At 34.2% G+C, this 27,841-nt stretch overlaps 1 protein-coding gene across 23 annotated transcripts in view; it reads left to right on the forward strand.

Moving 5' to 3' along the window:
- The window catches only part of SOX5 (SRY-box transcription factor 5), a 1,033,373-nt gene that overhangs the window by 696,114 nt on the left and 309,418 nt on the right, over positions 1-27,841 (forward strand). For all 23 annotated transcript variants that reach the window (XM_054664454.2, XM_063785861.1, XM_054664458.2 and 20 more), the window contains one exon: positions 25,352-25,562. In XM_054664454.2, coding sequence (XP_054520429.2) covers positions 25,352-25,562 — 211 coding nt within the window. The remainder of the gene's footprint in view (positions 1-25,351; positions 25,563-27,841) is intronic.

A 27,841-nucleotide genomic window follows, 5' to 3' on the forward strand; every position in this document is an offset into this window, starting at 1 on the left:
CTACCAGTTTCCTTTTTTCTCCTCTCATGTCCTCTTACCCACTATTTTACATTTCATGTTTAATCATTTTGGGTCTGAAATTGGCATTTCATTCATATTTACAGGTCAGTTTGTTATCACAATCCTTTAGTAGCTTGAATTGATATTGACCAACTGATCTTCATGTTCATCTACTGCCTAGACCAAAACAAAGATAAAGTTATCTTTCATTTTAGACCTATGTTAATTCATTTTGTGTGTTACATAAAATGTAGCAATTATACATATAGGTAGGTGGTGGTTTCATTCAGACAGTAAGAGAGTCAAAAGCTAATATCAAAAAGAAAACTTGATTATTTGTAATTGAGATGCTTTTAGTTTAATATATGAGCTGCACATAGGCATTTAACTTCTCTAAATATTTTTCTCAAAGTTATTGCTCATTATTTTTTGAGGAAAAATATACACCTTAAAAGTTTTATTTTATAATTTAAAAAAGATAGTAGTCCTTTCATCTAATTCTTCATAGTTAAGTATTTCTGTTACATTGAAATAGCTACCAGATTTTCATGGTGGATAATGGGATTTTTATATGATCCCTGTAATTATAAAGAGATTTCCTTAGTGAGTGAAGTGTCTCATTTATGCACAACTACTGAAGAAGAAGAAGAAAAAAAATTACATCATAGTAAATCTTACATAAGTAGAAATAGTGAAAAAACTTGAACGATCAGTACAACGAGAAGTTTTAGTTAAGAAATATGAACACCTCAAAACCACTTGGAATGGCACAAATCCAATTTAGAATACAATTTAGCACCAAGATTTGTTTTTATGTGCAAATACCTGGTCTACAAAGCTAAAGGGAAAACATAGGTTGAATAGTTATTATGGGATTGCGATAAGAACTGTAGACTGTGTAGCTCAGTAGACTCAGCTGCAGTGTTGGATCATACAAGTGGATCTATATTGCTTATCTGGTATAGCCTAACATTACTCCTTACAATTTGCCTTGTTAAGTGCTTTCTTGTGTAGAAAAAAGAATAGAGTTGGTATTTATTGGGGAAATGTGTTAAGAATTTGAAAGGCCTCTAGGTTTATAATGGAGAGTAAAAATATTTTTTTCCTTTGGTTTAGGGGAAAAGTTTGGAAATTAGGTATAATCTTCACTCTTACTTATGCTTTTGCCCCATTCCTGTATCCCTATAATGTTCTAGTTGAATTTCAGATGGTTTCTCAATACTGTGTTACATCAACGAGAAATAGATCAGTTCTTCCTTTACTTATGACCCTAGACTTCTGTGTACCCTTTTCTTCTTTATTTTATTTTCAATTACCTTCCCTAGTCTTTTTCTAATCACCTATATTTAGCTCTCACTTCAGTACTCTTTTTCTAATGCTATTTGGACCCTAGGGGCATTCTGAGTAACAGTATGACAGGAAAAAATTGTGGGAAAGAATGAGGTCGTGTTTTATTTAAATCTTAAATGTTTTGTCCTTTAATGTAGTGACATGGGAGAGAACTCATTTTAATTAAACTAATATTTAATATCTCCTATGTATAAAATATATTGGATTTCAACATGAGAAAAGCACATTTTTATCTCCTGGAAACTCAGTCTGGTGGGGAAAATGGATACACATAAAAGTCTTAATTGTGGCTGTGATAGTATTGTGGGGAATATTACAGATGAATGGATATAAGATATGTCATGGGAGTATATGGGGGAAGAACAATACTTTCTGACAGAAGAAGAATAGGAAATTTCTGGCATATGATTCTAGAGCAGTACTACTCACAAATGTGGTCTGAGCTACTTCTTTCATCGAGAAGTCTTAGTATGAAAAGAACATCAGCTGAACTAAGCAGGGTACTTAGTGATAGAATTGATTTACATTCTGGGGCTGCTTCTTATGTTGTAGACTGGTGCTTTGAGAACCATCCTTCTAGAGGACCATGGCACACATCCAATACACATGTACAGATTAGAACAAAACAGAGGTGCATGAGATCAATTTCAGAAGTAGGGCGGTAGGCTGGTGGGGGTTTCAGTGAAAGGGTAGAAATGAAGAAAGGCTTCCTAAAAACTAAGATATTTAAGCAAAGTCATGAAGGATAGATATGATTTGAAAATGTGTGTGGAGGTGGAGAGAAATTGAGGGGAAGATATTCCAAGCAAAGTGAGGGAAAAGAGCTTATAATAAGGAACAGATATTCTAGGTATGTTGTGAAAATTATGTAGCATATAACCTGCACTACATTTTGTCTTTTCAGGGAACTTCTGGGTATGTGTGTGGAACACTAGGCAAGTTAATTTATTTGATGAAGAGTGTACTTTCAAGGAATCTAGTATAAAGGAAATAACATTTAGCTAAATGTAAATGTAGGCTAGGAATTAGGTTAAGTATTTATATTCATCATGTCATGTAATCTTTAACAACCTTCTGCAAAGCTATCATTATTTCCATTTTACTGATGTAAATACAGAAGTGCAGAGCATAAAGTTACGCAGCCTATAAGAATGGGCCTGACCTGAAAGATTATGTTTTAATGTGAAAAAGTTGAAAAGGTAGATGAAGGGCAGATTCTGGGGGGCCTTGAATGCTATCAAAAATTAGGACTTTATAATCTACAGTTGTTGAGGAGTCATAAGAGGTTTGGAGTATGCGAATTGCTTAATAAAAATCCTATCTCATGAACTCAATTTATTATTTAGTTTATACTCAAAATATGTATCTTTAGGAAACATTGAATAAAAAAGCCTAATACTGGTTTGTTTCCAGACCAAATCCATGGAAGCAAAATTGAACCATGGTTCAGGCAGGGTAGAGTGGGAATGAAGGGATATGGGTGTTCTGTTTAAGAAAATCCCTCCAAGATGTTGGCTGGTACTTGGCTTATTTGTATTTTAGTGAAATACATAAATTGTCAAGTAAGTTCTGTGAATTAAGACCAGACAATTTTTTGGTCTGCTATGTGTCAGAAAAATACTTGTACATATAACCTAGGGTTGAATTATAGAGATTACCACGAGCAAAAGTGAATGGAAAGTAAGAGTGGGTTTTCTGAAGAGTATGAGAAATGACAATGAGTACCTATATTGCTACTTTTCTTACTCAGGTATGAAAATGAATTTGCTCTTGCTTCAAAATGCTTGATATTCTTTTCTGAACCTTAAAGTTGTTTATTCTTCCCAGGCCAGTTAGAAGGTGGAAAAATTAGATAAATAATTAAGCATGTTGGAGTAATCAGCAGAAAGAAATCTTAACATTCTTATCTTCCCTAGAAATACGAAGTGGAGCCGTGAAATAGAACAGTTCATTGCATGTACAAAAAGGTCAAACAGGAAATCTTATTAAACCAGCTAATATTAAAAGCAGGTGATGTTTTTACACATTTTTTAACCAAGGAAGAAAAAAAAGTGGAAGGCAGGGAAGAAGGGAGGGAAGGAAGGAGGGAGAGAGGGAGTGAGGGAGGGAGAGAAGGAGGGAAAGAGGAAAGGAAAAAAGAAAAAAGGGAGGAAGGAAGAAATGAAGGAAATTAAAAGGTAGTTATGATTTTTATCATTTCTTCACATCCTTAAAATTTTTTTTCTGATTGAGGTTAAACTGCCTAGGTGGTATTTACTTAAATCTATCTACTCATATTATTAGCAATAAAGTTAATAATTTTTATGTTAATAGTGTTTTGTATGTAGAAGTTTTTTTTTTGTTTTTTTGTTTTTTTTTTTTTTTTACTATCTTTGCTGTTTATACACAGCTAGAGCTTAATTTACAGATCGCTTTTCAAAGTAAGAGGCATCACTGTTCATTTTGGTGGCATAGTGTGTAGGAAAGACCTATTCTTTTCTATGGGGATAGATCCAACCCACTTAATTCATTTCAGTGTCAGGCAATAGTACAAATTCCTTATTCATCTTATTGTAAATCTAGATTTTTTAATTTGGGGTATTTAAAGAAAGAAGTTCTAGTAAGAGTTTTAGAATGATTAAAGACCAGTAGTAACACAATTACCAGCTTGTGTTTTTATATATTTACCACTCACAGATCTATAGAATTTTAAACTTGGCATTAGGTCTTAGAGGTCTGTTAGTCCGTATCTCTTACTTTGAGATAGGAAAATTAAAGTTCAGACAGGTTAAGAGACTTGCCTAAGGTCAAAAGTGTGATTTTTGCTTAAATCTTGTGTGACTGGGAAAATGTTGGTAGCACTTTAAGGAGGGGAAACATAAGCCAAAAAGAACAACAGGTTTGTGTGACAGAATTCTGAGTTAACATTATCATTGTTGGGTTTGACACAGGAGATATTTAGGTGGAAAATGGACTAATGGAACTATGTGATTAAAACCTCTCTTCCATGAGGTGGAAATGTGAAACTTACCTGTGTATATGAGATGAGATTTGAAATTGTAGATTTCAAGAGTCATTAATTCCACAAATATTTATTGAGAATATATAATTCCCCAAGGAAGTAAACCTATGCCATGTTTTAAAGCTTGAAGTTTTTTGAGGAGAGGCATGGAGTTGAGAAAATAAGGAACGCATGGCCAGGGGAAAGCAAGGACTTATGGTTATATTACTAAGTGGAGTGGAGAGTGAAGATAAATTGAGTGTGCACATTGTTCAAAGAGTTCCAAGTTTTTCCTGAAAGCTAGGTGGAAGCTGAAGAAACATCTTCAGCAACACAATGTCAAGATCAAATCCCCAAAAGGGAAATTAGAAAGAAATGAGGTCTTTATATGCTCAAATCAGAACTTGTTATGGCCATTAAATTTATTTTAGAGAATTGAAGATGAAAACTGGCAATGCCTCAGAGAAGGATGAAAAACCAGTAGACGGTAGGCCATCAGAAAGCTAGGAAAAGTACTGTTCAGTAGTCTCAAATGTATTGAGGAGGTTATTAAAAACTTTGGATTTCACTATTAGATTATAGGCATATCTTGGAGACGTTGTAGGCTCAGTTCCACACTACCACAATAAAGAGAATATTGCTTTGGATATGAAACGGCAATGGACAAGAAATGAAGTGTTAACAGGCATCATTCAAGAGATTAACTAGTCAGAAGTTTTAAAGATGACCTGGATGCCTCTCCTAGTGACAGAGGCTTACTCCTAAATTTGGATTGGTGGCAAAACACTCACAGAGCTGTTTTGGACACTTTTGCATTACTAACATCTACTTGTTCATAACAAATTATATGTACTTTAAAACTCTTTAGTTACAATCTAGACTATTCCATATATTTAAAAATCCATATATTAGAATCTTTTTTCATTGCCCAAATCATAAATATATATTACTGAAATTAACATAGTTACCTTTCCTTTGTATATGCATATGTGTGTATAGCTATTATGTTATACTAATGCCATAGTGTACATGTATATGTAAATGTTTGTATACACAGGTATACCTCAGAGATATGGAATGTTCTAAATACTTTGTTGTTACTTCAACAGTGTTCACAGGATCTTCATCAGGAGTAGATTCCATCTCAAGAAACCACTTTCTTTGCTCATCTATAAGAAGTAACTTCTCATTCATTCAAGTTTTATCATGAGATTGTAGCAATTCAGTCACATCTTCAGGCTCTGCTTCTGATTCCAGTTTTCTTGCCATTTTTACCACATCCGTAATAATTTCCTCCACTGAAGTCTTGAGCCCCACAAAGTCATCCATGAGGCTTGAAATCAATTTCTTTCAAACTCCGCTTAATGCTGAAATTTTGGCCTCCTCCCTTGCATCACGAATGTTCTTAATTGTATCTATAATGATGAAACCTTTCCAGAAGTTTTTAAATTTATTTTGCCAAGATACATCAGAGGAATCATTATATATGGCAGCAATAGCCTTACAAAATGTATTTTTTTTTTTTTTTTGAGACGGAGTCTCACTCTGTCACCCAGGCGGGAATGCAGTGGTGTGATCTCGGCTCACTGCAACCTCCGCCTCCCGGGTTCAAGTGATTCTCCTGCCTCAGCCTCCCGAGTAGCTGGGACTACAGGCACGTGCCACCAAGCCCAGCTAATTTTTTGTATTTTTAGTAGAGATGGGGTGTCACCATGTTAGCCAAGGTGGTCTTGATCTCTGGACCTCGTGATCTGCCCACCTCAGCCTCCCAAAGTGCTGGGATTATAGGTGTGGGCCACCGTGCTTGGCCCCAAAATGTATTTCTTAAATAATAAGACTTGAAAGTCAAAATGACTTCCTGATCCATGGGCTGCAGAATGGATATTGTGTTAACAGGCATGAAAACAACATTTGTTTCCCTGTACATATCCAGCAGAGCTTCTGGGTGACTTGGTGCGTTGTCAATGAGCAGTAATATTTTTAAATGAATCTCTCTTTTTGTGAAGTAGGTCTCAACAGTGGGCTTAAAATAGTAAACCATGTTGTAAACAGATATGCTGTCATCTAAGCTTTATTGTTCCATTTATAGACAAAAGACAGAGCCGATTTAGCATAATTCTTTAGGGCCCTAGCATTTTCAGAATGGTAAATAAACATTGGCTTCAACTTAATGTCACCATTAACTTTAAGATGTACTAACCCCTAACAGGAGAGTCAGGCTGTTGTTTGAAGCGTCGAAGCCAAGCACTGACTTCTTCATTCTCACTATGAAAGTCTTAGATGGTGTGTCTCCCTCCAATAGAAGATTGTTTTGTCTACACTGAAAATCTGTGTTTTCATATAGCCACTTTCATCAATTATCTGAGCTAGGTCTTCTGGATGACTTGCTGCAGCTTCTATATATCTGCACATTCTGCTTCATTTTGCATTATTATCTTATGAAGATGGCTTCTTTCCTTAAATCTCATGAGCCAACCTCTGCTAGCTTTCAACTTTTCTTCTACAGCTTCCTCACCTCTCTCAGCCTTCATGGAATTGAAGAGAGTTAGGGTCTTGTTCTGGATTAGGGTTTGGCTTAAATGAATTTTGTGGTTGCTCTGATCTTCTCTCCAGACCAATACAACTTTATATTAACGATAAGGCTGTTTTGGTTTCTTGTCATTTGTGTGTTGAGTGGAGTATTACTTTTATTTCCTTCAAGAACCTTTTCTTTGCATCCATAACTTGGCTAACTATGGTGCAAGAGGCCTAGCTTTTGGCCTATCTCTGCTTTCCACATGCCTTTCTCACTAAGTATAATAATTTCTAGCTTTTGATTTAAAGTGAAAGACGTGCAACCCATCCTTTTACTTGAACCCTTAGAGGCCATTGTATGGTTAATATATGGCCTAATTTCAATATTGTGTCTCAGATAATAGGGACGCCTGAGTAGAGGGAGAGAGATGGGAAAATAGACAGTCAATGGTGTAGTCAGAACACATACAGCATTTACTAAGTTCACCATCTTATATGGGTGCGGTTAGTGGTGCTCCAAAGCAATTACAATACAAACATCAAAGATTACTGAGCACAGATCACCAAGTAGATATAATTATAATGAAAAAGTAGGGGATATTGCAAGAATTACCAAAATGTGACACAGAGACATGCTGGAAAAATGATCCCAATAAACTTGCTTAATGCACAGTTGCCACAAACTTTCAATTTGTTAAAAAAAAAAAAAGCTATATTTATGGAGCACAGTAAAGCAGAGTGCCATAAAACAAGGTGCCTGTATTTTTATTCCTTCTAGGACTCAGGATAGTGCTTTTCAAAAAGTAGGGACATGATTAACATATTTTGTGACCGTACTTTATTTCAGAGTGTGTGTGTGTGTGTGTGTGTGTGTGTGTGTAGTGTGTTTAAAATGTTATTTAGGAGTTGACAAAATTGCTTAATTTTCATTTGGAAGTACAAGTTAAGAAAATTGAAATGTAAGATGTAGCCAATTATAAGTAGTATAGAAAGTTGAAGATGTTAAGTACCTTAGGAAACCAAACTAGAGTATCAGAAACATCATATGGTATTGAGAGATGACATATATAGGGATAAAACAAGCTTTAAAGAGAAAATTGAGTAAGGTTAGTAAAATTAAAACAATTAAGTATTTTATTCTGATGAGAAGCCATATGACACAATAGTTAAAGGCACATTCAAAGGAATCAGAGATGTGGATTGAAATTGTTTGTTATTTAACTTGAAGCCATGGCTTAAACTCATTTTCTCTGTGTGTAAAAGCATTGATCATATTTCCTACCTCATAGGTCTGTTAGAAAGAATCAAAGAAATAGCGTTCTAAAATATCATATAGTGATTGTCACATTAATAAATTTAGTAATTTTTTTCCAGAATATATTCTTAGGTTCTGAATGCAGTCTGAGGTTAATCATGATAAAGAGCATTGTAACACACATATATAGATGGAAAGAATTAGCTAACCCGTGTTACAGTCAAAGTAGTATACAATATTGCCATGGAAAAAGTAAAAAGAAAGACATATACTGAGTAGAAAATGAAAAATTCGCAATATTCAAATTGTCAGGGTTTGGGATTGACCCCCAAGTGAAAGTGTTGAAAGCTTCATCATTTAGGTCATTTCAAACTCTATTCTACCACACTCAAGAAACCCTGTGGTCAAATTCTTATCCTGTCTACTAGTTGCATAGTTCTTCCAACAGACCTGCTATTGACATCCCTGTTTCCTTGCACAAAGCTGTTATTCACTTCTAGGAAAATCGGTGGCTCTGTGGAATTGGATAAGAATTTGGCCTACAGTGAGTGATTTGAATGAATGAATTTGGAATTGGCAAGAAAATACAAACATATGCCACATTTACTTGGTACATTCACGCTTCAAGAGAACTCAGGTAGCACGTAAATTCAGTGTAAAAAGCCAGAGATTTTCAGTAAGAACCTATTACAAAGTCAGCCTAAATCTTCATTTATTTTTGTCAGATTGAAAGAATAAGGTAAAACGTAAATTATTATTCATTGGAATGTACAAGGCTAGAGTCCCTTCTGATAAAGTCATATATGGCACATACTACTTACAATGCTGATGTCAGAGACAGAACAGTCATGTTTTAGGCAAATTTAACATAAGTGGATTTATTAGTTGCTTTTAAGATACACTGTTTTTTAAAGCCAGTCTTCGTTGGCCAGATTGATCTGGACTACTTGCAGATTAAGTAGTCTTTGCTTTTTGTAGGCAAAATACAACCAAGGAGTATGGTGGCCCGCTTGTGTGCTGGCGGTAAGTTGGAGAGAATCTGAACCTGCTCCTATTTTCAATAGTAGACAGATTTCTTCTCTCAATATTATTGCTCATGCAATTTTCAGTATCAGAGACATGGGGCCTTTAAAAAGGAAGAGATGTTACATTTTTGACAGCCTTTCCCTTCCACTGACTGAAACAATAAAAATAAACATGAAGCTGTTGGAATGGCCTCTTCATATTATGTCATTTGCATGTGATTCCCTTTGCTTCTCTAGATAATTGAATTTATTCAGGCAATTTATTTTTTAAATGCGTAGTCTCTGTGAATGGAAACATCTTAACTAAAGACAACCCTTTCATTTCCTCTTAATGAAATATATACATGTAAGTGTATACTTCTGTTAGAACCGAGGGAATAGAAGGGAAAGAATAGAAAACCCAAAAATGTATAATTAATTAAAAACATGAAGTGTGACTCTTGTAACCAAATATTCTGTCTTTGTGTTTACCCCCGTCTATGTTCAAGGTCTCTAGGTGTTCAATAGGAGCTTTTTAATTATTTTTCCCGTTTGATGTTGCTAAGTATAATGAATAGATAGCAAAGGACTTTTGTAAGGAGCCTCTAAATGTGAATCACCTCAAAGCTGGTAAGCATAGCAGTACCTGGTTGTTTCCCATCTTGAGACTCAGTCTTAGTAAGTTTGAGACTTAAAGAAAATGACTCTTTAAATTGAGCTCCATTAGCCAAACAATGTAGCTTTATAACATAAATAGAGCTTGTATTCTCTTGAATCTGGGAATATAAAGAGTAAATACTTTTATTATGAATCGGCATTTTTAAGGGTTATTGAGCACCAAGCCAGAGCACTTTGGGATAGCAGAAATATCCAAAGATATTCAGAAAACAGGAATTCAGGTAGAATTGTAGAAGTGGAAACATCTGTCCAAAATTCAAAATTATGTATCTCCTCTTTATACTCCATAGGATTTAGTATAACTTAAATGCAATTTTATTTTTATATTCACCAATATATAACTTCACCAAGTTTCCATGACAAAGTAATTTCTTAATGGGAATGAAAATACTGTCACCTGTAGTCACAACTCAATAAAGCAATAAACAGCAGTAGGATTCTGAAAAACTTTTTTTATATTGACACATTTCATTTTCCCCCTTTATTCTAACATTGATGTGGCAGAGATTTTAGAGGCAGGACACACAGCGTTCTGAGAGCCCATTCATTGTCAGTAAGGGAAAGTTGCTTCAGTTTCTCATTTTATCCCTTAGTTTTACAATGATATCTTTTTGTCATGCTTTAGTCTTCCTGGAGTAACTAAAATCTTTGATTCTTACTTTGTTGTTCTAGAGCCTTCTCATTTTCCTATTTCTCTCTCTGTTTGGCATATTCTATAGGTGCTCATTATTATTTCTATGTTGGCAGGGGTTTTTTTTGGGTTTTTTTTTTTTACAAAATATACTTTGTTTTTCAAAATCTAGTTGTAAATAATGATAAACTTTCAAAAATGTACAGGGCAGACCCAAGTCAGTGAAGGAGAAGGTGTTACTCTCTTATAACTGCCATTTTTAGGCATAGGTGAAGAGGGCTTGGCCATTTGCTCTTCTCCCTGTGGATACTCTTGAAGAGCTTATGACCTGAAGTGCATTTAATCATTCACTGGAAATAAATGCTTCATAAGTCATTATTTTACAGCCTTTATTTTTTCACCTGCCTTTTGTAGGCACATCTACCTTTAGATGTTCCATATACAAATTTAAAGATCTCAAACAATTGAATTTCCTGAGGGAGATTATATGGCATCTCTTAAAGTCCCGGGGTCAGAAACCAGGACTAATGCTCAATTTATAAACTAATTTAGTTGGGCGGACTTATTGAAATTTACTAGACATACCAATTCTATTTAAAACATTATCTCTGTTTGCTAACCAATCTGTTTTTGTCAATACCATAATCATTGTTTCAACTTCCCAAGCAAAAACCATGTTTATCTTTGACTCTTTTTTTTCTTATTATTTTCAAGTTGCTTAATCTTATCATTGCTTCTTTCAAATTGTCTCTAGGATTGGGAACATATTTTTAGCATTCTTTTTTTTTAAAATTTATTTTAGGTTTGGGGGTACATGTGAAGGTTTGTTACACAGATAAACACATGTCATGGAGGTTTGTTGTACATATTATTACATCATCCAGGTATTAAGCTCAGTTCCCAATAGTTATCTTTTCTGCTACTCTCCCTCCTCCCACCATTTTCCCCCAAGAAGACCTCAGTGTCTGTTGTTTCTTTCTTTGTGTTCATAAGTTCTTATCATTCAGCTTCCACTTATAAGTGAGAACATGCAGAATTTGGTTTTCTGTTTCTGCTTTAGTTTGCTAAGAATGATAGCCTCCAGTTTCATTCTTATTCCCTCAAAAGACATGATCTCATTCTTTTTTATGGCTGCATAATATTCTGTGGTATATTTGTGCCACATTTTCTTTATCCAGTCATTTATGGGCATTTAGGTTAATTCCATGTCTTTTCTATTGTGAACTACTGGGGGAACCAGTCCCCAATATTTCAATGTAGGTTCTTTTCTATTTTCCCTAAGTGTCGGCCAGTCTGAGAAATAAAGAGAAAGAGGATAAAGAGAGACGTATTACAGCTCGGCCTCCAGGGGTGACATCACATATCAGCAGGTTCCGTGATGCCCACCTGAGCCACAAAACCAGCAAGTTTTTATTAGGGATTTCAAAAGGGGAGGGGTGTATGAATACAGAGTAGGTCACAGGGATCACATGCTTCAGAGGGCAATAAAAGATCACAAGGCAGAGGGGCAGAGCAGGATCACAAGGCAAGGGTGAAATTGGAATTACTGATGAGGGTCCATGTCCCACTGGGCACGTGTTGTCCTGATAAACGTCTTAACAGGAAACAGGGTTCGAGAGCAGATAACTGGTCTGACTAGAATTCACCAGGCTGGAATTTCCCAATCCTAGTAAGCCTGAAGGGCACTGCAGGAGACCAGAGCGTATTTCAGCCCTTATCTCAACTGCATAAGACAAACACTCCCAGAGCGGTCGTCTGTAGACCTACCCCTGGGAATGCATTCCTTCCCCAGGGTTATCAATTATTAATATTCCTTGCTGGAAAAAGAATTCAGTGATAGTTCTCCTACTCATATGTCCATCTATAGGCTCTCTGTGAGATGAAAAATATGGCTGTATTCTGCCCGACCCCGCAGGCAGCCAGACCTTATGGTTATCTTTCCTTGTTCCCTGAAAATCGCTGTTATTCTGTTCTTTTTCAGGGTGCCCTGATTTCATATTGTTCAAACACACATGTTTTACAATTTGTACAGTTAACGCAATCATCACAGAGTCCTGAAGTGACATACATCCTCAGCTAATGAAGATGATGGGATTAAGAGATTAAAGACAAGCATAGGAAATTATAAGAGTATTGATTAGGGAAGTGATAAATGTCCATGAAATCTTCATAATTTATGTTCAGAGATTGCAGTAAAGACAGGCATAAGAAATTATAAAAGTATTAATTTGGGGAACTAATAAATGTCCATGAAATCTTCACAGTTTATGTTCTTCTGCCATGGCTTCAGCCGGTCCCTCTGTTCAGGGTCCCTGACTTCCTGCAACAGTGAACAGTGCTGCAATGAACATTCACATGCAGGTTTCTGTAGAATGCCTTATATTCCTCTGGGTATATACTCAGTAATAGGATTGCTGAGTCAAATGGTAGTTCTGGCTTTAGTTCTTTGAGGAGTCACCATACTACTTACCACAATGGTTGAACTAATTTACACTCCCACCAACAGTGTATAAGGGTTCCCTCTTCTCTGCAACCTCACCAGCACCTGTTGTTACTTTCTGACTTTTTAATAATAGCCATTCTGACTGGTGTGAGATGGTATCTCACTGTGGTTTTTATTTGAATTTCTCTAGTGATCAGTAATATTGAGCTTTTTTCATATGCTTGTTGGGTGCATGTACGTCTTCTTTTGAGAAGTGTTTGTTCATGTCCCGTGCCCACTTTTAAATAGGGCTGTTTGTTTCTCTCTTGTTAATTTTAGTTCCTTATAGATGCTGGATATTAGACCTTTGTCAGATGCATAGTTTGCAAATATTTTCTCCCATTCTGTAGGTTGTCTTTTTACTGTGTTGATAGTTTCTTTTGCTGTGCAGAGGCTCTTAAGTTTAATTAGTGATTTATTATTATTATTTTTTAGCACTTCTCATAGGAAAGTAACATACATTGTAAAAAAACAAACAAAAAAACAACAAAGTGCACATATATGTACCTGCCTTGTATATATACACACACACACACACACACACACACAGGCATATTAAATTACAAATTAAAAAAACTCTTGGCTGGGCATGGTGGCTCATGCCTGTAATCCCAGAACTTTGGGAGGCCGAGGCAGGCAGATCACCTGAGGTCAGGAGTTCAAGACCAGCCTGGCCAATATGGCGAAACCCCGTCTCTACTAAAAATACAAAAAATTAGCCAAGCGTGGTGGCAGGCACCTGTAATCCCACCTACTCAGGAGGCTGAGGCAGGAGAATCGCTTGAACCTGGGAGGGGGAGGTTGCAGTGAGCCAAGATCGTGCCACTGCACTCCAGCCTGGGCTACAGAGCAAGACTCCACCTCAAAAAAAAAAAAGAAAGAAAAGAAAAAACTCCCTAAGTACACTGTCATCGATTATCACACATTGTGTATAGAGTATCTAACCATCTAAAAGTGGCTATTAGCCTTTTTCCATATGCCTTACACATTCCTGTCATTGTCCCTATAGAAGTAACTATCACTAGGCTATGGATGAAGAGGGAAGGGCAATGTACTCTGGAATGTGAACAAAAATAATCTGAATATATAAGGTTTGGAAAAGCTCCTTTCTGAGTGTAACCTATTTTCCAAAACAGTTGATAATCACAGATGACAGATAGATTTGATGGTTCTTTTCAACTCCCACTGCTACAATCTAGTGGAAGGCCTTTTATTGTCACATATGTGTCATGGTAACAGTTTCCTATTCAGTGGAGATCTTTACTTTCTCCTCTACCCAATTAATTCGACATACCACTGCTAGACTAATCTTCCTAACAAGCTACTTTAATAGAATCACTCACTGTAGATCAACAATAGTTCTCCATTGCCTGCTAGGTCAAATGTAAACTACCCTACTTGACTTTCATGACCCTTCATGAAATGACTCTCCTATGTTAGTCTTCTATTTATTATTTCTTCATTTCTTTTGGTTAAGCCACTTCCTTCACTGTAGTGTGTGTGTATATGCACTGTAAAATTTCCTGGGTGGTGCCTCTGGGAATGCTCTGTATCTTTTCCTCTTCACTTATTTCTTCTAGGCTTAAACTAAATGAATCTCTATACATGAAGATTTAATAAATTAATAATTAACTCAATATGAATTTATGGAACATTAATAACAAGGCATAGTGTGTGTGTGAATAATCAGACATGTTCCCTGTCTTCATGGTATAGAAAGAAAATTAAATGAACAATCCTAAAAGAGTGTGATTAGTACTATGATAAGAAGTTTTCCATTTTTCTTTGATTTCTAGCATTCTCTCTTCTCTAAACTTCTTTTGCATGTATAATTTGCTACTCTAAAAATTAGTACTTATTATAGTTGTTATGATTACTAATTATTTCAGGTGCATTTCAGTGCCTCTCAAATTTAATTTTAAACTCTTTGAAGAGAGAGAAAACCAGCTTTATTTTCTTATACCTTTAGCGTATCTTGCAGCACCTGAATCAGTTGAGGAAGCTTAATGATGACCACAGCAAGGAGTTTAGAATTGAATCTTAGGTTTAATTCTCCAATTTACCATTTCCTACTATTATTTTGGGTAAACTACTTTTAGAACTTTAATTTCATCATATGTTAAATAGCAATAACATTTTTCAGGGAATTTCTCTGAGAATTATTTGTTAAAAGTCCATAGAACATTTGCAACAGTGCCTTTAAGAACTCCAAAACTGGTAGCTATATTTTGACTGAAACGTAAGTGAATGAACAGATTTTGTGTATCTCATCAAGAAAATGCCTAATAATGTAAAGGTGCTTTTTATGTCCTTTAAAACTCTAAGACTGACAAAATCTGTGTATAGCATTGCTCATGTAAACTACATGAATATAATCTTTGCAGAGAACCTAATATTTTACAGTAAGAATGACTATCTCAGTGATTGTGTGTGCTGTGGGATGGTCCTTATGGGCCCGCTAAAGTGGGTTCAGGAAATTCTGCTTTATAGTGTGAATAAGTAATTTGGCTAGTTGGGAAATTTTGTAAGAGTCTGTGGACTGTTTAATACCTTACCATTACTTTTAGACTGAGAACTGAAACTTGTGCTTCTTATTTCTCAACTCACTGCCTAATGTCAGTTCATGTTAAAGGTTTCTTTCACAAAAAGATTCTTTTGCCCTAAACATAGTTCTCTATTGAGAGTCTTAATTAGTATAGAAAAATAGGTCTTTAGCTCTTTTTTAAAGGGAGGACTAGTGTGGTGGCGTAACAGAGCGGACTGATTTTAGGCTATGAAATTAGCCTGATACAGTGAGAAGGCATATGTTTTACAGACTTTTTCTTTTATAATTCTCAGAGAAATTCCCTGAAGAATGTGTTTCAAGGTGCTGCTGGAGCATAGCAGAGAGAAATAGCAAAAATGGAGAATTTGTACTTGATAGTATCCTTCCTCGTATTACTATTGTTGTTTCATATTTTTCCTGTAAGAAAATAAGGATTTATTTGCCAGACAGTCTAGTGGAGCTGATGTCCTCACAAAGAAAGAAAAAGCTTGATGTGCACATCTCAGAAAAAGAAAGAGAAAAACAGAAACATGACATAAAAAGTAATTGGTGTCATGTATTTATCACAAACAATCCATTACTCTTCATTTTTTTCAAACTTTCACTTTTAACAGTTTTATTTCATAATGAGTAGTAACTGAACATCTTTTCTTTGATTGTTTCCCTGAGTTATCACTTTGTAGAGAACCATGAAACTGTGAAATTTGAAAATTGAATATGCAACAGAGGTAAAAGCCTACTAATGCTGTATGGCATTTTGTGGAATACCTTTTATTCTCTTAAAAACAAAAGAAAAGTTTGTATTAGGTTATCTTTAAAAATGGGCCACATTAAATATATTTTAAATTATTAAAAAAATCTTTCCCTGGATAGAGTTTGATTTTAGCAGGAAAAACTATAAAAACTGCTTGTATAGGCATATTCTATATTTGGCAGGGTGGGTGAAAGAAAGGGCTTTTCTCCTCCTAATATGTTTTTTCTTTGCTTTTCTGGTAAACGGTCTATTTTTTTCTTTATTTGTTTTTGTATATTCTATGTTTTATTCATCTTTATAGGCTAATATGCCTGGAAGCACACTTATTTTAACAAACACTTATATAGCTCTTGTAATATTTGTTGCCATTTTATGAATTTTATAGCTCATAACACGTATTATTAACTTATGTAATACCCCAGCTCATATAACTCATTATATTTTAACTTATAATCCTCTAGCAACCCAGTGAGGTATTAGATGCTAATATTATCCCCATTTTGCAGATGAGAAAATTGAGGCATACAAGGATTGACTTGTATGTGTGTGACTTGTCCAAGGTCACACAACTGGTGAATGATGGAACCAGGATTTGAACCAAAGCTATTTGGCTTCAAATTCTCTGTGCTTAACCCATCTTTATGCTGCCCTGCAAGTTAGTGTTCAAAACATTTTATTATATAAATGAAAGAGAAAATAGAGTGAATGAAATAATATTTCCTTTTTAAGAAGTTTATTTTCATTAGTGTTAAATTTTGGAGATAAATCATATACATATGAATTAATTTTCACTTATCCCATTTTCTAGATGAGGAAACAGGCTTAGAGAGTTTAGACAATTGCCCTAGATTATACAATTATATATAACTGTATAATATAACTGTATAATACAGATTATAAATAACAGAGCCTGTCCTTGACCCAAATATCCTGACTTCTGCCTCCAGTTTCTTAACAACTGCTTTATACTGCTTTGCTGCCATTATATTTTACTGCATGGGAGGACCACAATCTATTTTATTTATTAGTGAAGACATAGTCAGTTTCCAGTTATAAGCAGTGCTAGCAAACATTTAGCTTCTTTACTGAGTGAATGCTCTGTATTAAAAAACTACATTTATTGCTATGTGGGATAAAAGTAAGTCATTTCCTCAATTTTCTATACTTAAGCAACTCTATTAAAAATTTTGGTACAGAATACAGATGAAAATTTGAGAAATTCCTTATATCTTATTTCTTCCTTCAGACACATAGAGTGAATAGATATTTAGTCAAGTTTACTAAAAACAACAATAAAAAGGTTCTAGAGATTTAGGAGAATGACAGAAAAATTATATCTAATCAGTGGCTAGTTACAATAAATGTTAAATTTATTACAAATGTTAAAAGGAAATGTTTTGATTTGTAGTCTAACTTTTGTTTAGACACATCTTATGGTTGGTCTTTGCTCACTCAGGGAAGAGATCATCAAATGTCTTAAAGTGTATTTGCTAGATGTTTAAACATAACTAAGACACAGAGCACATATCATCCGCAGGAAGATAATGAGGCTGTCACAGCACAAAATGTTCTTTGTTTTTACAGGTTCTATTAGTTAATGTATTAGCAATTTTCTAAATGCCACTTTTGCTTATTAAGAGGTTTTGAGAGCACATGAAAACATACATTTTATTCTTGAATGCAGCATTTCTGAGATTATTAGCAAGTGTGATTCTGAAGGAATATTTTCAAATACTCTGAAGGAGCATTTGGGGTAAAAAAAAAAAAAAAAAAAACCACGTTAGACACTTTTGCCCATGCACCATCTACATGAAAATAAAGATATTTTTAAAACTGTTTCTCCTATTTATAGCATCTCTTACTGATAATCAGAAAATTTGCCCTTAACTTGCAGTTTCATTCACCATAATTAAATGAGATGGTAAATCTGATAGTGATTTATAAAACAAAATATAATATTTTCATATTGTAAATGAGATCTAATTATTAATAAATTTAAACTAAATGTTGGTGCATTTCTAAAAACAATCTATTTTCACAATTCAATTTTGACATAAATCTGAGATTTCCTAATCTATATAGTTAGCAGGACATCAGGAAACATAAGTGTGTTTCAACAAATGCCAAAATGACTATTAAAAAATTCAAAGTCATTCTTTTACAATATGTGTATGTATATATATATATGTATATATATATATAATTTTTGCATGTGTGCGGACTCTTCTCCATCCCCACTATCCTTCTTTTCCCCCCTGGAATATATTACCTTTTCTCACTCTTCTCAAATTCTTGTCCCATTACTTTAATGATGTCTGTCTTCCCCACTGCAGCTTTTAATCATCCCCCCCTTTCCTTCTCTGCCTCTTTTTCTCTCCTTAGCTCTTAACAGTTTTTTTCTATGACAGTAGTTCTCAAACTTTAGTCTCACATGGAAGGCTTGTTAACTCAGATTTGGTTGGGCTCCACCTCCTGAACATCTGATTCAGGAAGTCTGGGGTGAGGCCTGAGAAAAATGTTTAAAGCGTTCCCCGGTGATGCCAATGACATTATTTTGAGGCCCACCGTTTGCGAATCATGTTCATAAAAATCACCTGTCACTATGCTAGCATTCTTTATTGCTGTTTAGTACCATTTGAATGCATTTTTTAAAGAACACACTTTTAAATATTTATTTAGTTTCCTAATTAGTAATTAAATATAAGCCTAAACTAACATTTCATCTCAATGCTTGGCAAAGAAATGCAAACCAAGTTAGACTTCTGCTGAATTTCCATCCTGTTGAATAGCAATCTTTAAAAGAGTCTATATTTTTAGGCTTTGAAAAAAACATTAAAGAGTTCTCACTTCTGTTTGCACTGTCCCAAAATACATAAGAAATGTTTGAAATACGGGCTGGATTATATTTTTGAAGTATAATGGGGCCATTTTTATAAAATGATAATCTTTTTACCTGAACTTGATGAGGACTGTTACTGTCTAGAATATTCAGTCTGCCCCGAGAGTGTGCTATGTCTGCATTAAAGACACAAATTAATTTGTAAGGTTTTTCCAATGTTCTTTAAAAGTTAGAAAAAATTAGAACTCATTAGTTCAGGAAATTAGAGCTTTCCGTAGATCATAGAGAAAAAAGGTTGCAGATGCCTATTTAAGTATTTTAGAATTTCTATCCATTTTTAATATTGTGATGAATAAATCTTTCTAAGGATTCAAAGTACTAATTTTCAGAGAATTTCAATCATATGAAAATATTGAATATATATAATATAAGCATTCCTTAAAAACTAACTTGGCTCTTAACTTGCTTGTAAGTGGTCTAGATTAGGCCACTACATACCAACCTAGCCGCTGATCATCACACTTCTTCAGAGAACTTTAAAAAATGCATATATGTTGCTTTCTGACCCTATCCCAAGATAGATTCCAGGCCCACTCATCTAAAATATATAATCTTAAGTAGTGTACCCTATAGTTGTTTAGGCACTAAGGATCCCTGATGTTGTAAGTGCTGATCTGTCAGTTTTACAAAGGTATTATCAGTGGCTTTTTCAAATATAGAAGGATGACCAGTTGTGATAAGCTCTCTCTCTCGGTGAACTACTGAAATAGCCCAAACAAAAGTACCTCTGTTATTTTTCATTTTTTGAACTACTGGACCTAAGTACAATTAGCTATGTTTCAGACAAAAGTTAAGGAAAGGCTTTAAATTGGATGACTTGATCCATAATCATTACTATAACAAACACTCTTCAGAGGTCTGTCTGTAAGTGCTGACTTGTATTCTGTGGGTATTGGGAACTGACAATATCTTGTTCCCAGAGTATTTAATTTGATAATCTTAATGAAAGAAAATTTCTTAGTGTTTTCTATTGAGTTTTTTAAACTTGGTTTTGCCTCAATGTATCTCTTTTATATTTACATCTCATTTTTAGGAACATTAATATTGGAATATTGAGCTGATAAAACTTGCTGTCAAAATTGCAAAATTCATTTGTAGAAGTTAGCAATTCTGTCTTGTTTTTCAGATTTCTGTGCATATTATCACAAGATGATTGCTGAGTAAGAAAACAATGATTGCCCTATTTATTTCTCTTTAAAGAATAACTAAAATATGTATCTCTTTCTAAATGCTTATCTTTAGAGCAGTAAAATTTTAAGATATTAACATATATACCTTAAATAAACTTTTATCTTGATAAGGGATAAACTTTTATCTTGATAAGGTTTTATTTTTCTTTTGCAAGCAACTGCTTTTTTAAAATAACCTAATTGTCTATATTGATGAGCTTATATTATTTTTCTAGGAAGGTATATATTTAGGTCAGGTATACATTCCTTAACCTGGAATCCATGGTTCATAAGAGTTCATGGCGAATTTCCTAGAGGAGGTTCATAACTGGAACTATGAACATATAAAATTAACTCTGTAAAACTATATGAAATTGTGCGTGCAATTGTATGAGTGTGTGTCTGTGTGTTTATGCATGTGCATATGTGTTTAAAATAGCATTTATAGCTATCTTCAAGGGATCGGTAGTCCCAAAGGAGTAAGTGTGGTTTAGGGTTTCATGCAGACATTTTATGAAAAATTATTTTAATCAAGATAACCTGAGAAATAATTGAAAGAGCTCTTTAGACAATAACTATATTTTTTCTATAACTAAATTCAATTTGGTACCTCCTAATTTGGCAGAAGAGATTACAAGTAGTGAAATTTAGTTTCAACATTTGTTATAAGGTATATTTTTTTTCCTCTTTTGATGGAATTTAAGGAATAGCCAAATATTATAGCTTTCAAGATATTTTTTGAAGTTTTACCTTGTCCTGGTGATTTATTTTTATTTTTTATTTTTTTTTATTTTTTATTTATTTATTTATTTTTTGTAGACAGAGTCTCGCTCTGTCACCAGGCTGGAGTGCACTGGCGCAATCTTGGCTCTCTGCAATCTCCACCTTGTGAGTTCAAGTGATTCTCCTGCCTCAGCCTCCAGAGTAGCTGGGATTACAGGTGCGCGCCACCACACCCAGCTAATTTTTGTATTTATAGTAGAGACGGGGTTTCACCATGTTGGCCAGGACAGTCTCGATCTCTTGACCTCGTGATCCGCCCACCTTGGTCTCCCAAAGTGCTGGGATTACAGGAGTGAGCCACCATGCCCAGCCATCCTGGTGATATTTTATAAATCACAACCCATTGCTGGAAGAGGAACATGACTATGTCAAAACTTATTGAGCACCAAAGTACGTTCTCTGTGTATCTGTAGTTCATCTTATGCTACCTCTATGCAATAACTGAACATGCATTCATGAGAATCTAATTGATGATAGTCCAGATCTTCTGTACTAGCTTTTTTCTAAATTGAAAACTTAATTTTACTGGAAAGGATGCTGGAGATGCTCACAAATTTTATAAAGATAGTTATAAAAACATAGACTACTGAGTACCATTACTCTGATTAGTCATGTAGAAATATAAATCTATATATTTGGTTTAAATAATTCTTTAAACATTAAAATTTGTTTTAAAAAATATGACATGAACCAGTAGATATTTGGATGGACAGAGCTTTATAAGTCTGGAATGTGGTTGATTTAATTAATTTAAACGCATATATCTCATTTGTTTTCTTTAAGACTTGAACGTACTGCAGTGGAAACCTCTCATTTTCATACTTATTAAAAAGACAAGTATCTTGTTCACCCTTAACATTGGTAGATACAGACATAGATGAAAGAGGTATAATAGCACTATGGTTAAGAATGAGGGCTCTGGAGCCCAATAGGTTGGGGCTGATTTTTCACTCTACTTTTTGGTAGTCATGTGACCTTGAGCATATACTGTGCTTCAGTCTCTCTGCCTCAGTTTATCCAGCTATGAAATGGAAATTATAATCAGGCTTGCCATGAAGATTGAGTTAGTACATGTAAAGCACTTTACGCAGTGCCTAATACAAAGTATTCAATAAATATTTGCTATCATTCTTATCAATTACTATCTGATAGATTGAACATTAATGTAATGTTTCTAAGTATGAACTTAATTTCAGTTTATAAGGCCAATAAGTAAGCATAATAACATGTTTCTTAAGGCCAGAAGTCAAGGATGAAATGTCACTTGAATAATAAAAGAAACACATGTATCTGGTTATTTCATATAATCTCTTCTTTTATAAAATGAGTTAATTCTTCTTAATTAGCACATCATATAGAGTTTAAATATTAAGGTTGAAATAATGTTTCTTTCGACGTGTTCATAGCAATATTCTGTCTTTAAAATGAATTAACAAGAATTCAGTTTTAAAAAGATATTTTAATGAGGACAGCTATGTTAGGCAGACCCTTTTTCTATTGGTTGCAAAGATAACAAAAGGGGTAAGGTTAAGCAAAACTTGTTCAAAAATAACAAAGGAAGATTATCAACTTTATTCTGAAAGTTTAGAGACCTCTTTTATGATTAGAATTTAGAGGTCGTATATCACAGTTTGGGGAACTTGTTTGCAAAGTACTGGTATGCCCTTAGAATTCACAAAACTTGATTAAATAGATATTGCTGGTCTGGACCACTTATGCTTATGTTAGCTGGTTCTCTTGATTTCACCTGCCAGCAAAGTGAAGTGACACATGGAATCATTACTTCATGTGTGACAAATGCAATCCCAGGGAAGGAACTCTGAAAAAGATAGGATTTCCTTGACTGAAGACTGTGCTAGCACTCCTTAACAAGCTATTCACCATGCAAATGAACAACGGTGTCCCACACTGAAACAGCTGTTAACTACATAAAACTGTTAAGGAGATTAACAGTGCCAGAGGCTGAAATGTAATCAGGCAGGTGAAATAGTGGTAAGATAAATATTCCTGTGTGAAATAGCAATAATGTTTAATTAATTTATTTTTATACTGCTGCAGCAACTGAGTTTAGAATACTTGTGAAATATACTAAACTTTAAAACATTTCTTTTTCTCTTTGAAAGGTGTAGAAAGTTAGAGATATGCAAAATGGGATACCTTATCTGGATATTTTTTGATATTTTTGATATTTTAATAGACTTGATTTCATTGTAATTTTCAATTATGGCAATTAAAGGTCAGCTGCCCAATTATTGTTTCTAAAGTTTGTCATCATGTAATGTGAAAGCAGAGTATAGACAGAAACGTTCAAAGTGTAGCTAACATTGGGATGTTTCTGCTTTTGGTCCTGGAAAGAAATGAGAAGGAAGATCTTCTGTGGAAAATTAGTACAGAGGTTTCGCAATATTCTGTTTGCACATGAAACTAAGCTAATGTGTGTTATGGACCATTCATAAAAACATTCCTATTAATTTACTGAATGAATTTGTGATTGCTCTTTTTAGGGCTGTGTGTGTGTGTGTGTGTGTGTGTGTTTATGTGTTTGTATATTTATGTAGGTTTTAATAATTCCAGAAGTGTACCTTCAGTTAACGTGCGGGAGTTTGTAATTGTTACATTTTGTACATTGATTTCTAAATCCAAGTATGTTATAAGCTACTTTGTCCATAAAATATTCACTCAAGGCATAGTGCTAGTCAGAGGCGTATTCTGTAATGTTTGTGAGAAATGAAAGCCATTTGAGGTTTAGAATTATAATTTGGAAGATTCTGTTGTGCACATTTTTTTTTTTTTGCCTTCCCCACATGCCTCAGCCACATGCAACAAACTGATGTTTGTAACATAGCCTGTTGTCCCTGTACTCACTAATATCTTAACAACAAAAAAAACATATTAACAGATTATGTTTGTGTTGACGTATCTATTTTTAATCTATTTTTCAAAATTACACTGATGGTTTTTAAACCAAGTATGTTAGCATATTTTTAAGCTAGTCAAAAATATTGCATTAACCTTAAAAATATTGAGTATCAATCAGTGTGATTTGTTACTTTTTGGAAGTCAACAGATTGTATTACTATGTCTCAAATAGGTAGAGAAGAAATGTGCAAGCAGGTATAATCTAATATCCTGAATATTAAATAGGCACACATTCAAATATATTTTAATGCGAACTTTTAATGTTGTAGAATTAAGAAATATTTTTAGTGTGAGACTCAAAGATCTTGGGATACAGCTTTGTGTTTAAGATGTCTGTTTTGTGAGAGGTAAAGGATTATGGAAGTAAGAGACTATACAAGGAAAATCTTTAAGTAGGAAAATTAATTTTTCTTCATCATTTCATTATCACTCCTCCTGATAATTTCTAAAAAATCACCTTAATATGTTTTATACAAAATATTCCCCAAATATTATACAAATTACCAGATTTGTGCTAGAATATGTGAGAAAATGACAATAGACTCTAAAAAGATATTTACATTTTAGAACCATACAATAAATTATTTTTATTCACATACCCACATGACTATGAAGAAGCAAAAACTGCAACAAACCTTATTTTTTAGGGCAAATGAGGATTAAAATACAAAATAACAAAGAGTATTGACAAACTGTGCTTCATGTAACAAATGAAGTTGAAAATGTCTTCATCATAGGCAGAATTGAACTTGGAATATTCTTGTCTGATGTCAAATAACCTGTGTGATGGATGCTTTCTTAAAAGAAGGAGAGGGAGGTGGAAAAACTAAAACTTTATTAGAGTATTATCAAGAAGAGGCAGCTACTGAAAATGAACATAAATTGTGTGTAATGATATTTGTTTAAATATTACAAAGTCAGGAAGTTTAACACAAATGATCACTACATTTAATACCCATAAGAAAATCCGAGGCTCTCAAACAAAAGCAGGAAAATAAACAAATCTAATAATATAGGCTTCGTATAAGACTATATTATCATTTCTACTCAGTTTAAAGGACAGAATCTCCATATTTTGGTTTCTCCTTTGAATAGATCTTTGACTTACTCTAGTACTACCATGAAAACTTAATTTATTCTTTTTTGAAATTTCTTGGTTTCTTTGCCTCTTGCAGAGTGACATTTCACTTTTTAATCTTTCAGCTGAATAAGCCATATAACCAATTTTGTAAAGTTACTGAATTTTAAACAATTATTTGTCCTTTTGCTTTCTCTTTCAGGTAAACAATTATTTGTCCTTTTGCTCTCTCTTTCAGGTAAACAATTATTTGTCCTTTTGCTTTCTCTTTCAGGTAAACAATTATTTGTCCTTTTGCTTTCTCTTTCAGGAAGTTGATGGCAATAAAGTTATGTCTTCATTTGCCCCACACAACTCATCTACCTCACCTCAGAAGGCAGAAGAAGGTGGGCGACAGAGTGGCGAGTCCTTGTCTAGTACAGCCCTGGGAACTCCTGAAAGGCGCAAGGGCAGTTTAGCTGATGTTGTTGACACCTTGAAGCAGAGGAAAATGGAAGAGCTCATCAAAAACGAGCCGGAAGGTAAAGACTGGAAAAGAAAACAAAGTTGGTGCTGTGTCCTGATTTTAATACTTTGATTTTAACTTCTTGATTTGTTTTTTGATTTATACTCTTAAAGTTAAATTGGGCAAGATGGAAACCTATTGCTATGAAGACGGTTGGTATATTTTTTTCAGAAACACTTAGCCCTGTCTATCTCAATTTTTTAAATCATTAATTTATGTTGTGATGTTATTTTCACATATGAGTAAATTAGTTGCATGAAAAAGATTCGAGAATAGAATGTGGCAGCAGAGCCGGGAATAGTCACCTACTTGTCAAATATCTGCAGTCTAGTTTGTTGCTCTCCATTTTTTTTTCCCTTGAGGATTAATGTAGAATTTCACTACATTTTGTAACCTTTACACATTAATACATCTTATCCTGTTTCTTGTATAGTCAAAAATTAATATGGTTAGGACTATTATATATTTACAAATTAGTGATTCTTTAACTTTTAGATATGCTTAAGTTCCTATTTGTTCAACTTCCAGAAAGTCTTTCTTTTAAGATTTTATCCTCTAAATCTCTTTAATAGTTCCTGATAGGAACCTTCAGGTGATAGGCAAATGGACTAATCTTAAAATTAAAGCAAACAAGCCAATAAAATAACTGTTGCAAATTGTACAAACTTATGCATAATTGACAATCATCCTTTATGTTACACATGCTTACTAACTCCTATTTAAACCTCTGTCCATCCTAAGCATGGGTGCCATACTGCACACAAGAACATGCCTCCTGTTTCAATCAGATGGAAATTTAAAACAAATAAACAATGATGTGCAGACATACTTTATAACAAAAATACACTGCGTGTATACCGTGTAACAATAAGTTGGGCTCATTTCTAGTCTGTTAGGACACTGGTAAATTATCAGGATATCTGACACAAAATTCTGTTATCCTGTATATGTGACAGCCATGTGACAATTAAATATTTCTGGTTCCCTACCAAGTGCATAACTGGGACCTGGATTTTGGTTAAAATTTATGCAGTTCTCATGATCTGAGAATTGGAAAGAATTTTAGAGATATTCTTGTCAGCCAAAGATTTTGGATATTTTGTTACATGTCCTCCTATTCTCATGGAGATAAAAATGCAGTGTTGAGGGGGATCCAGACAACCTTATGTGTTTAAAATGGTGGATTGTTTCCTAATATTAAAAATAAGACAGTTTTATAATAATTATTTTAAAAACATAAAACATTATAAGGAAGAAAATAAAAATCACCTGAAGTCATAGCTATTCCTGTGTGAAACAGCAATAATGTTTAATTATTTTTCTACTGCTTCAGTAACTGAGTTTAGAATACTTGTGAAATATGCTAAACTTAAAAAACTTTTTTCTTCCTCTTTGAAAGGTGTAGGAAGTTACAGACATGCAAAGTGGGATATCTTATCTGAAATTTTTTGATATTTTTGACATTTTAATAGACTTGATTGCATTGTAATTTTTTGCATGAAGTCATGGCTGCAGGTGATTTTTATTTTCTTATAATGTTCATATGAGGTTAATAGGTTTCTTAACCTTAGGATGTGTTTTTTAGTGTTTATTTTCATATATTCTGCTAATTTTTTATGATTAGCTTTATGCAGATGGTCCCCAACTTACAATGGATCCACTTAAGATTTATCAACTTTAAGATGGTGCAAAAGCAATACACATTCAGTAAAACCATACTTCAGATTTTGAATTTTGATATTTTCCTGTATGCAGTAGGATACTCTCTCTCATTGCTGGGCAGCGGCAGGGAGCCATAGCTCCCAGTCAGCCACGCAATCAAGAGGGTAAACAATGATACTCCACAGTACGTTGTGTTGCCAGATGATTTTGCCCTGTGGTGGACTAACAACATAAATGTTCTGAGCAAGTTTAAGGTAGGCAAGGCTAAGTTATGATGTTCAGTAGGTTAGCTGAATTAAGTGCATTTTTTGCTTAATGATATTTTCAAGTTGCAAAGGGTTTAAGGACATAACCCTATCATAAGTCTAGGAGCATCTGTACTTTTAAAATATTGTGCTTCCTATTTCATTTAGAATTATAGTATGAGTGTGTCTTCTGCCAAGTAATATACTTTGAAAAGAAATAACTGCCAAGGCTGGGCACGGTGGCTCATGCCTATAATCCCAGCACTTTGGGAGGCCGTGGCGGGTGGATCACCTGAGTTCAGGAGTTTGAGACCAGCTTGGCCAACATGGTGAAACCCCGTCTCTACTAAAAATACAAAAATTAGCCAGGCATGGTGGTGTGCGCCTG

The sequence above is a fragment of the Pan troglodytes genome, chromosome 10, assembly GCF_028858775.2.
Source record: "Pan troglodytes isolate AG18354 chromosome 10, NHGRI_mPanTro3-v2.0_pri, whole genome shotgun sequence".
Taxonomy (NCBI): Eukaryota; Metazoa; Chordata; class Mammalia; order Primates; family Hominidae; genus Pan; species Pan troglodytes.